General features: G+C 29.9%; 3 protein-coding genes across 5 annotated transcripts; 1 reads left to right on the top strand and 2 right to left on the bottom strand.

Moving 5' to 3' along the window:
- Positions 1-337: 337 nt before the first annotated feature.
- Positions 338-2,741, bottom strand: LOC130443540 (uncharacterized). 2 transcript variants are annotated; one of them, XM_056778251.1, is made up of 3 exons: positions 2,517-2,664; positions 2,158-2,460; positions 1,136-1,316 (listed from the first exon to the last, which is right to left on the bottom strand). In XM_056778251.1, exons 1-2 carry the CDS (start codon positions 2,647-2,649, stop codon positions 2,171-2,173), a joined length of 423 nt encoding a protein of 140 aa, XP_056634229.1. In that variant the 5' UTR covers positions 2,650-2,664; the 3' UTR covers positions 1,136-1,316; positions 2,158-2,170. The 2 variants fall into 2 exon arrangements, with proteins under 2 accessions (XP_056634228.1, XP_056634229.1); XM_056778250.1 differs by having other exon boundaries at positions 338-2,460; positions 2,517-2,741.
- A 1,499-nt stretch (positions 2,742-4,240) lies between these two features.
- LOC130443538 (uncharacterized) lies at positions 4,241-7,006 on the top strand. 2 transcript variants are annotated; one of them, XM_056778247.1, is made up of 6 exons: positions 4,241-4,579; positions 4,634-4,763; positions 4,854-5,281; positions 5,358-5,477; positions 5,538-5,817; positions 6,453-7,006. In XM_056778247.1, the coding sequence occupies exons 1-6, from the start codon at positions 4,530-4,532 to the stop codon at positions 6,711-6,713; spliced, it is 1,269 nt and encodes a 422-aa protein (XP_056634225.1). In that variant the 5' UTR covers positions 4,241-4,529; the 3' UTR covers positions 6,714-7,006. The 2 variants fall into 2 exon arrangements, with proteins under 2 accessions (XP_056634225.1, XP_056634226.1); XM_056778248.1 differs by having other exon boundaries at positions 5,538-5,824.
- Positions 7,007-7,126: 120 nt separating this feature from the next.
- LOC130443539 (sepiapterin reductase) lies at positions 7,127-10,650 on the bottom strand. Its single transcript, XM_056778249.1, has 3 exons — positions 9,192-10,650; positions 8,892-9,141; positions 7,127-7,728 (listed from the first exon to the last, which is right to left on the bottom strand). The coding sequence occupies exons 1-3, from the start codon at positions 9,447-9,449 to the stop codon at positions 7,448-7,450; spliced, it is 789 nt and encodes a 262-aa protein (XP_056634227.1). The 5' UTR covers positions 9,450-10,650; the 3' UTR covers positions 7,127-7,447.
- Positions 10,651-11,510: the final 860 nt, after the last annotated feature.

Genomic DNA, 11,510 nt, shown 5'->3' with positions numbered 1-11,510 from the left:
CTAATACTCCTCCAATTCTCCAGTTGTCTGTATTTCTCCAAAATTATACATTCTAAATATTCTATTTGACAGGGGTGGCTTTAAGGTTTACAAAATTCAGCGCTTTCTTAAATATAAGCAATGATCCATATAATCGCCACATTTTGGTCTGTGTGATTCCAGTTTGTAGAAAAATATTTTTCACGTTCGCACCAAATGCTGACTTGAGGAAAATATCCCTTATACCAATACCGTAAATGTAAAGAAAAATTCAATAGATGGATTTCAGTTCATAAAACAAGAACTATATCAAAATTTTATGAAATATTGTTTCTGTGAACTGTGAAATAAAGAAAAATTTGAAGAATAAATTTATATTTAGATTGATTGGTGCATGTACATTAAAAATAGGCTAATAACAAATTCATAATTCATTCGATGACAAAAACAATTCATAGTTATATGAATAAATTAATATATCAACTCTTTTAACAGCAAAGTAACATCCTTATGCATGTAGTTGTACACCCGGTTCATTATCTTCCTCTACAGTACTCCATGAATCTGGAAAAATGATTTTAATAATGAAATATTCACCTGATTCTAACAGTAACACATCAATCAATAAATCACTGGTTTAGTAAACTGTTTTTATGAAAAATTTCGTTTCATTCATCAAGATTTTTCTGAAATAGGTTACTGTTTCAGCTTTAATTTTCTCCTTGAGGCATTATATCAAGTCTGAATACAACCAGTAATCGCTAGGAGCTAGATCTAAAAAATATAATAGATCCCGAGGCAATTAACTGAATTTGACCATAATTTTTATCGAATGGTCACATGATGCATTATCTTGACAAAAAAAGATAATTTTTCTTCCACAATTGGGTCGTTTTTCTTCTGCAATAAGTACAATAGCATACAAGAACAATCGCTACTAATTTTTTTCTATTTTTTTTGTATTTTTGCTCACTTTACCTCAACAGTATTTGTTCCAATTAAAAAACAAAACTCGATAAACACATGCAATACTGTGACCAGGAACTTATTGATCAATGGAATGATGATCTAGAAATACTTCGACTATATAAACAATTAAATTTTATATACCGTTGGAAACATTATCCTCAATATCATTTTGTTCTCTATTATCTGCCTCATGTATTTGTATCACAGGTGGCGGACGTCTTGTTCGTGGTATTCTTCTAGTTTGAACGTTGATGTCCAACTGCATTCTTACATCTAACACCATGAAACCCACTGTTATAAGAATTGGAAGACGATATCTACTATCCCAAGCTAACTTCAATAAAAATAATAATGGTTTCATATTATACCTACAAATTAAAAATAATTGTGAATATACTCTAAAATGACGGAAATTGCAGTATATCTGCATTACAGGGGTCTTAAAAACTTGTCAAACATCAGCAATGGAAAGCTTGTGATAAATAATACATTAACCAATCCTCATGCCTCCTATTCAATCATTTCTTTCTCATAAAATTGATTAGATCTGTAATAGTTTTAACAAAATTAAAAAAAAAACTCCTAGAAATTACCTAGTTACTAATAAACTCTCTTTGGAAATTACAATGCCTGATCTTCGTGGCTATTTAAAAGTAAAACCCCAATTTTAAATCCACATTCTCACAAAGAACCGATTTTGTATTAATTTCAGTCCTTACAACACAGAATTATCTCACTAATAACAATAAAATAGTTATTTGGAATTTTAGAACACACCCAGCAATACTACATAATGAAAATTCGATAAAGTCATAAATCTTTGGAAAAAAATAGGACATTAGCCAGTGTTTACAAAAAAACAGTATATTTTATCATTTCATCGATATGTATAAAAAAATTAAAATCAGAACAATACATTGATATTGATTCTGGAGACAGATTGCAAAAATTGCCCTCTTAAAAAGAGATTTATTGAAAAATAGGTAATTACAATGCACAAAAGAGCAAAGGGAATTTATGTTCCGAGAACAAATACTCTGCATCAATAGAAACCTATTGTGGCCCCTTCGAAGTGGAAATATACCTTGTTCTGAAGCCATAACTGCACATAAGAATCGTATTGAACCAGTTAAGAGACTCAACCAATTTACAGCAGATATATAACAACCAGAGAAAACGTTATTAATAAATTTTTTTGTTATTGCTTACACTATTAGATCAATTAAGAGTCTTCACTCCTATTTACTGAAGAATCGCTGTCTTCATACTCTAGTTGATCGTATTTAATGAATTCTACAACTTCGCCCTGATTTATAGCCTGTCTTTGAGGAGCTATCGCCCGTAATACTTGCGAATTTGAAATAGGTTCGTTAAGTTCTAAAATGTGATCATCTACGTGTTTTACACCGTTACCATTAACACCGTTAAGTAATTCTTGCATACACGCCTCCCTTTTTGCAACCAATTGCGCCAAAATATTCGGATCTGCTTTTATTTTTTTTAGTTTTTCTTCTAAAAAATCGATATTACGTATTTATATTTATAATATATTTGAAAATATAATTTACCTAATACGGCAAGATATTCTTCAGAATCAGGTAATCTGTTATCTAGAGTGGGTGTGAAATTGTCCTCAAACTCAAATTTTGTATTATTTTCCGAAACCGAAACGCCTGTTTGACAACACAGCCACGGATCCATAATTGAATATTGACTTTGATTAGTCATTGACCTTGATTCTCGTACAGTTAGATTAAAAAGTATGCAACCAGTTTTATTTTGAACATTGAAATAAACTGCTTAAGATAACGCCGTAATTTCAAAATAATTTAAAATTTTTTCGTTTTTTTTTGGGTTGTTACTGTTTTATCATATCAGCAACTGATTTTTGGTAGACACCATCTCTATTCACGTTGACACTATATCAAGTAATAAGACAACCACCAATATCCAATATTATTTATTGAAACAGGGGGTGATGTTTTTAGCTGAGTTCAAAAAATTAAGAGCTCTTTAAAAACATAAAATAGTAGAGTAGTTCTGCTGAATATATACAGAAAAGTTCAACATTTCTAGGTTATGTTTTTGATGCCGCTACGTGAATTGTTTTATTTACTTCACAATTCGGTTCGCTTTTTTATTTCTTTTTTGTGCTTTTCTTTATGTCCCATTTAATATTTCTAGTTTGTGTTTACTAAACCGGTTATAACTTTCAATGCAATCAGTAGATTTTATATACATTAATGTGTTTGCCTTGTCAAATTAAAAAAATATTATCGTCTTGTGCATATACGAGGGTTGTCTAAAAAGTTTATGACCTAACAAAAATCAAAACATTTTATTCCATAACCATTTATTAATATAGTCCCTTTCAAAGTATATATACACTTTATCCAGGGATGCTGCAACATTTTCAGCCTTTCCGAATAATATTAGCGGTCTTTTTCCTCAAAATAGGCGTTGACGATTGCAATATAGCATTTTCCCTCTCAGCTTTGAGGTTAGGAAACAGGAAAAAATCGCTGGGGGTAAAATCTGGTGATTACGGTGGGTGGTTAACCAATTCGATGTACAATTCGTGAATTCAAATCATGACGATCGCCGAAGTATGAAAAGGTGTTTGTCCTGATGAAAAAGTACTTCCCCTTTCTTCAAATGCGGTCGTTTTTTACAATTTCTCCTTCTACCTTATCAAGCAATCCCAAAAATGGTCTTCATCCCTTTTTATTTGCTCAGGCGTATTGCCCCACAAAGACACACATTTAATGACAGCTTGATATTCAATTTTTTCCATTTTCAGAAAAATCAAATGAGGTCACGTGGTGTAATTTCGACTGGAGCTCCATCTTAAATTACTGCAGTGTCAAACATAAGAGCGTTAAGCTTCAAAACGCTGAAAATATATTAAAATATACCACATCTGTCAATAATATGTTGATCTTTAAACAAATAAGCTTAAATGGGTGAATTAGTTTCATCGATTAATATATATTATATTGTTAAATTTATTGATGATTATAAAATATTTATTTCGCAGTTCATTGCACTTTTAGAACAGTCAACACCAGATATTAAGTTTAAAAACCTGAACAATGTTAAGTTTTTTGACGCTGCATTAATTTAAGATGACGCTCTAATGAAAATTGTACCACTTGTCCTCATTTGACGCTCTAAGCCAGCGTGGAGCGTCAACATAAAATTGCACCTAAAGTATTCAAAATGATTGAAATTTTCAGGTCGAGATCAGGAAATTTTTTATAAAACCCTCGTATATTATCAAGTTCAAATAACATAAATGTATAATTGATTCATATAATTTTTTGTGCCAAAGGGCTATTTTACAATCTAAATTTATCGTAAAAAATGAAAAATAACGTTTAAAATTCCGTTTTTATTGAAAATCATTTAAAAGAAAATGTAAACAATAGAACTGAGTCACGCAATACGTCATGAATATAACCTGAAAAAATTGCTTGACACAATCATAGTAGGCTTTTTCTTTTCATTCAAACGTCAATTTTTATTTAAAAACAACAAAGGACACATCAAAATATACATTTTTAACTCGAAATTATCGAAACATGTCAAATTGTGAAGATAATTTGTCATTATATTATTCTGCAGTGGAATGGTAAAGTTTTATGGTATAATATTGGCATATAACAATGTAATTTCTATATTACAGTTACGAAGAAGTAGAAGATCTGTTTTATAAGGAAAAAGTTGATTATTCAAAAGTGAAAAACGGTTTGAAAAACTGTCGTCTCAAAATCGAGCAAATTCTTTTATGCGAGAATAATAACTGCACTTTTCTGGTAATTATGTCACTAATAAATCTTTAACATAAAGATTTATATGTTTATGATTACCATCTATTTATAAACAAGATTCTTTACATATTTTAGGTAGATTTACTTCAATTAAAAAACCATGTATCTGATTTGATAACACTTTTAGATAATGATAAAAATATTTCAATTAATAAGTTTAATAATAATAATATTAATAATAAGCCCTACAACAAAACAAATAAAGAAAATCAGGATTCACAAAAATTAATAGAATCTACTATCGAAGCACCTAGAATAAAGGGCTTAGATGAAGTTGCTGGATTATGGGAAATCAAAAAAATATTGAAAAGCCTCATAATTCTTCCTAAAAATCAACCTCAGTTGTTCTCTTATAAAAAAACTGTTAATAGTATCTTGTTATTTGGCCCCCCTGGTACTGGAAAAACTCAACTAGTACACGCTTTGTCTTATGAAGCAGGAGCACTGCTGTTTTCAGTAACTGTGTCTAATATTCTATCACCTTTCGTTGGACAATCAGAAAAGTAAGTAAATTATTTATTCTTATCTATAATTTGTTCATAATTTATTTGGAAAAAATATAAAAACTCATTTTTGTAGAAATATAAAATTTCTGTTCAATTATATAAGAAACAAAGATAGTTTTTGTTTATTATTTATTGACGAAGTGGACGGATTCTGTCGAAAAAGATCAGATTCCGAACAAGAATTTTCCAGAAGGTAAAAAATTTCTACTAACCAAAATTCTCGTGAAAAATAAAAACATTCGGTTCATTTTAGAATAAAAACAGAATTACTATGCCAATTAAATAAAATGGAATCGTATCCTAATTTCTTTTTAATAGCAGCTACCAATTGCCCTTGGGACTTGGATCCTGCCTTCCTCAGAAGGTTTCAAAAACGTTTATACATCCCGTTACCAAATTACACCGAAAGAAGAAGTCTGTTCAAACTGTTTACAAATAATACTCAATTAGAGGAATTCTTCAATAGTTGGGAACATTTGATTGCCAAAACAGAAGGGTTCTCCGGATCAGACATATGTGATCTGATACAACAGGTATTCGGTAATAATTATTATAAAAATACCATTAAAACTTCAAGGGCTATTATGCTCCTACATAGGAGGTCTCCTTGTACTTCTAAAGTTCTAAGGAGCTCTAGAATCTGTGTTGGCATTATGGAGGTGAGACATAAGTTTGTACAGATTACTACTGTGTTGTCTGGCAATAATTAGATATTATAGAACTGGATAAACTACAATTCCTTCTCCCTCCTCATGGAATTTATATCCTTAGCTAAATCTAATCCAATTTGCTTTACTGCTTTACTATCAAAATGAATCAATATTATATTTTTGAGTTTCTTTCCTGATCTATTTCCAGGTACTAATTCTAACAATTCTTCTTGTAGAGTACTTGAAGGTATTATAGTACTTGGAACCACCCAATATTTCTGTAGTTGTCTTCCCTTCATTCTTTTTCAATTTTTGGAGTAATCCAGCTCAAGAAGACACATCCTGAATGCTTCTTGTTCATTCTGCACCTTCTCAAGTGCTGTACCAGCTGCTTTAATAACAAAATAAGTCAATATCATATTCTGGAGTTTCTTTCCATGTTCTATCTTCAGCAATTCATATTCAATAACAAACAATTATGTTCTGCAAGATAAAAATCTAGAATGATTAACTTACAGGCTATAATGTATCCCATAATGGAACTGGATGATATAAAAATATGGAAAAGTTGCCCGGATGGATTTTATGAACCTCTAACTTGTAACGATAAGTTTGATATAGACGAGATAGTTACCTGTGAACTCAAAGATTTACCTCGGTGTTCAGTAAGAGCTAGAAAGGTCCAATACATTGATTTAATAAATGCGTTGGATTCTATTAAAGTTACTGTTACCAAAGAAGATATCGAGAAATTTGATAAGTTTAATAATAAAATTTAATTTCAATATCTTGTAATTATTAATTTGTTCATTGGTTCAAGTTTAAAGTGTAGTATAATTAATATATTTTTGTTTAGATATTTTTCATTCGTTTTATGCTACTTTTGGGTGAAATTGAGCTAAAATTTATACGAAAGTTAGTAAATCGATGCTCAAAATTACAATATTTAATCCTTAGAGCCTTCCATAAGGTTTTTGACTAATATACAACTCGAAGACTTGACAGAATTTAAGGAGCAGTGAAATTCATACACAAATTACTAAATCAGTGCTCAAAATTACAATATTTAGTCCTTAGAGCCTTCTTAATATCCAGCTCAAAGGCTAGGCAAAGTAGTTTTGATAAAAAGACAAGTAATACATTTACTGAAACTTCTAAACTTTTGTTAAATACTACAGAAGTATACTCAAAATGCTTTTGAAAATTTATTCGAATATTATAATACATAGAAAAAATAGTTATTATTTAATAGCAATAAACTATATGATATTAAAAAGATCTCAAAACAATAAAAATCTATATAAAATATACTTTACAAAAAAACATTAACGTCTTGTAAATTCAGAATATGTCAAAAATTTCGTTATACTCAAATTTCATATCAATTAATATATTTAATATAAGAATAAAACGTTGTCTTTAATTTCATACCTCAACTTGGGGTACATAATGTCCATAAAAAGCTCATGTAATAACCAGTTTTGTTAAAATAAACCATATTTGATAGAATCCTTTATCTTTCGTAATAATCAATGCAATCTCCACTTTTGAAATCACCCTTTTCGATTATATCGAGCAACTTATTTACTGTCTTCGCAGGAGTAAGGACACTACTATTCTTAATCTCCCTGAAGGAATTTCTGACATCCTCAGATTGAGCAGTTTGTACAATACTGTCAAACATTTCGGTGTCTACAGGACCTGGACTATAATTAAATACAATAATATTTGGTTCCTCCAAGGCGAATACTTTGAAAAATAATTCTCGGGCAGCTTTACCAGAACCATACATTCCTAGAAGATATATGTTTGATATATTGAGACACTTAGTTAATATTTGAATAAAATAGTTTTGAATTTGAGCATAGATTCGTATAAATATTTAAAGATAGAGTTCCAAAAGGATGAACAACCCAGCATGATTTTACTAAAATATTTGCTTGATTAGAGAAGATAATTCCTAACAGGATTTTTATTAACGAAGCCTCGTTTGCCTCACAACCCCTTCACAGTTATCAAAATTTCATACATAAAATGAAAATCATAAAAAACTACAAAGGTTATACTCTTTTGACTGTTATGATTAGAATCCAGTTGACCTATTTTGGGTCTTAATAGCATAAAGAATAGATTTGACTGTCAAAATAAGTCACATTTTGGAGTTTCTTTCAATGTACTATTTCTAGTAGTTCTGCATATAGGGTGCTTGAAAGTGTGACCAGTATTTCGTACCAGCCCCCAAATGATCCTGTAATGCTCTTTTCTTCCATCTTACTTGGTTTTACATAGATCCAAGTACTTTTCATAGCGATATAAAATTTTTTCAAAGCAATCCAACTCAAAAAGGCATATCCAGAGTGCTTCTATTTTGGTTTTTACCTTCTTGTGCTTTAACAACTGCTTTTGGGGTTTCTCAGCCCTCCCTAGTCCTTCTCGAATGAAGGAAATATTGATTTTGGAGAAAAAGAAATCTAGCAAAAACTTAAGCTCATAAAAATCTCTACAAAAAAGGTTATATACATTTTTACTTAAACCTATTCTTTTGGTTATTAAAATCCAAAACAGTCAGATTCCTGCTAAGATATTGTGGGTAATAACAACCAGAAGAATAGGTTTATGAAAATAATGTAGATAACCTGTAGAGCTTTGTATGTACTTGATTTGTTGTTTAAAACTTTATCTCCAAAATCCATATTTTGGAAGTATTCAGTAAAATTTTTATAACTTTGAAGGGAGCTAGGAGACAAATGAGACTTTTTCAGTAAATATCCTTTTAGAGGGTTCATCTTTCAGAACTACACCCATATTTGATGTTTAAAGGAGATGTAAAGTTAAACATGTGGCCTTTGTTGAGTTTCTAATCACCTTCAACACTTTCACAATCCCATAGTTGTCTAATTTCCAATTTTTACCGTGTTCTATAAAATTATAACTCATATAGAAAATAAAATAGTTACCCAAGTTTGATAAAGGAGTTTTTCCTGCCAATGAACTAATATTTATAACACAAAGTTGTGGAGCAACGGGTCTCATATGCTTAACAAATACATTATTCAATAATACGCATGAAAACATATTCAGATCGTAATATTCTCTCCAAACTTCCAAGTCTGTTAAATCTGTAGTCTTTTTAATTGTTCCAATATGAGCAGCATTGTGGAAAAATATCGCGGTTTTAATATCTTTAGTATCAACATTGCTTAATACCTGAAAATTGAAGTAATATAACATTAAATATCTACGAAAATATTACAAACCTTTTTGAAAATATCATTATACTCATTAATGTCTGGTTTAGATAAATCTACTGCGATTGTTTCCACTGTTATTGACTTATCCACCTCGGCGATTTGAGTTTTAGTTTCTTCCAAGCCGGATTTAGATCTAGCTAGTAATATTAAAATTGAATTCTGCTCCAATTTTCTTGATATTTCGATAGCAATTGTTCGTCCTATACCTCTGGAAGCCCCCGTTATAAAAACAATGGCTTTACTTGTAAAATCTATAGAATTCATCGTGAAAATGATGATTATTTGAACGTGTATTGTGACAAATCCCTATCGCGGTAGAAATTCCAATGATTACAGCAAAGAGATTTCACAATTTGATAATTACATAGATAAACTGCAGCATATCAGCGTTGTCAGGTGCCATTGACGAAATTAAGACACAGTGTTGCCAAAGCTATCAGATTTTCTTTAAAATTATGTTAAAATATTTCTTTCGACAAAGTGTTTTTTATAAATTAAATATGTAGTAACAATAATAATTGCAATGAAGGAAGAAAAAGAAATGTATTTTAAAGAGAAATACATATTTTTTGTTAAATCAAAAATGATTATCAACAAATACAATCACAATTTTATAATTGTACCATGATATTCAGTGAGGCAGATACATGCAGTTTCACATACTATCTATATGTACCTAAAATATTTTCCAAATTGTATTAAATCGATAAAAAATGATAAACATATCACATATTTTTGCTACAACAAGACTAGATGACGCAAAACAAAAATAAAATATGAATTTATTTGACCAAATAAAAAATTGTATAACGATGAAATTATCAAAAACTGTAAAAAGTAGGTTATAATCTGATAACAATGTTTAGTGTGGCAACGCTGATTCCATCATAAGTAAATTGTAATACTGATTATGGTGGGTGGGGTGTACCGTTACCATAGCGATAATATTGAAGATAGAGAGAGCAATATGTAAGTGGGCTGTACTTTCGGAACAGAGAGAAAGAGCATCGGTTTACCCCTCCCTACTCGCCATTATAATAAAAACTTGTTATCCTCCTTTGCTGTTCTACCCATCCGAAATTTCGTTGTCATGACGATACCAATGGAATAGAGTAGAGGCAGATAGAGAGTAGTACACCCGGTGTATTAAATATATGGGTGTTTTTTTCTATCTACCAATGGTTAAGGTCCTTTTGAACAAGAACTCTACCTACCTTTAATATTATTGACTTAACTAATCCAAAGATAAAAATTTCAAATTTAAAACTCTACCAACAAGATCCTTCCTTTTTTATTAATTGTTTCGTTAATTTATTTTTCCATTATATTTATTCAGTTATATAATAGAATAGAATAGAGTTTAATGATTGTTATTGAGGAATTATCAACGATTTACCCACTTACCCAGACTTTAAACTAAAGTTCAATGCCATTAACCTATTTTTAAGTTAAAATGCTGAAAAGTATAAAAAACCGTTAATATAGTAGACAACCATACCTATAAGGGGAATAAATACTTTTTAAAACCATAGACAAATGAAGAAAAGTTTCAACTGATCGCATTTATCCATTGATCAACCAGAATACAACATTGGTTTTAAAGTACTTTTAATTCAATGGGGTAAGAAGGATCATATCATATGACTACGACCCGATTAACTCGATCAGTATACGAACAATTGTGAACGTGATCCGGGTTAGTTTCCGAAAAGTTCTCATGACATACTATAACATTATAATATTATTATAGAGGAGAAAATGATCCTATTACTTCGTTCAGTATTCGAATGATAGTGAACGGGATCTGGATTACTATCCGATCATGATCTGGTTATCATACTTTCAGATTGTATACATTAATATAACCTGTTTTTTTTTTATTTTCTCTATTTAAATCTAATTATAATGCATATTAATAAAGTTTTGTATGAATAAAATCTCAACATGACGTGATTTTACTTTTCAACATATTTTGTAACAAATAATCATTTATCATGGTACTGCGTATATTCCGAAATGCAAGATAGGTATTACATACCTACATTCTTTTTACTTTTGGTACATCTCACGTATACTCTAAATAATTAAGTAGTTATTAGGCCGTCACGAATGAATAAAGTGGATAGAAGGAAAATTTACAAGGTATTACTTTACCAAAGTTATTTATATTCTTTTTATTAACTAACAGTTTCATAGATACTTTTGAACATACATATTTTGATTTAAAATGTCAAATTATATTTATTTATTCATTTAATCATTTGTACTTAACAATAATAGAAAATTTTCACTTATGACAGAAATACTTTGATTTTTCATCATTTT

The sequence above is a fragment of the Diorhabda sublineata genome, chromosome 4, assembly GCF_026230105.1.
Source record: "Diorhabda sublineata isolate icDioSubl1.1 chromosome 4, icDioSubl1.1, whole genome shotgun sequence".
NCBI classification, from domain to species: Eukaryota; Metazoa; Arthropoda; class Insecta; order Coleoptera; family Chrysomelidae; genus Diorhabda; species Diorhabda sublineata.
The sequence above is the reverse complement of the archived record's forward strand: the minus strand, read 5'-3'. Positions and strand labels throughout refer to the sequence as shown.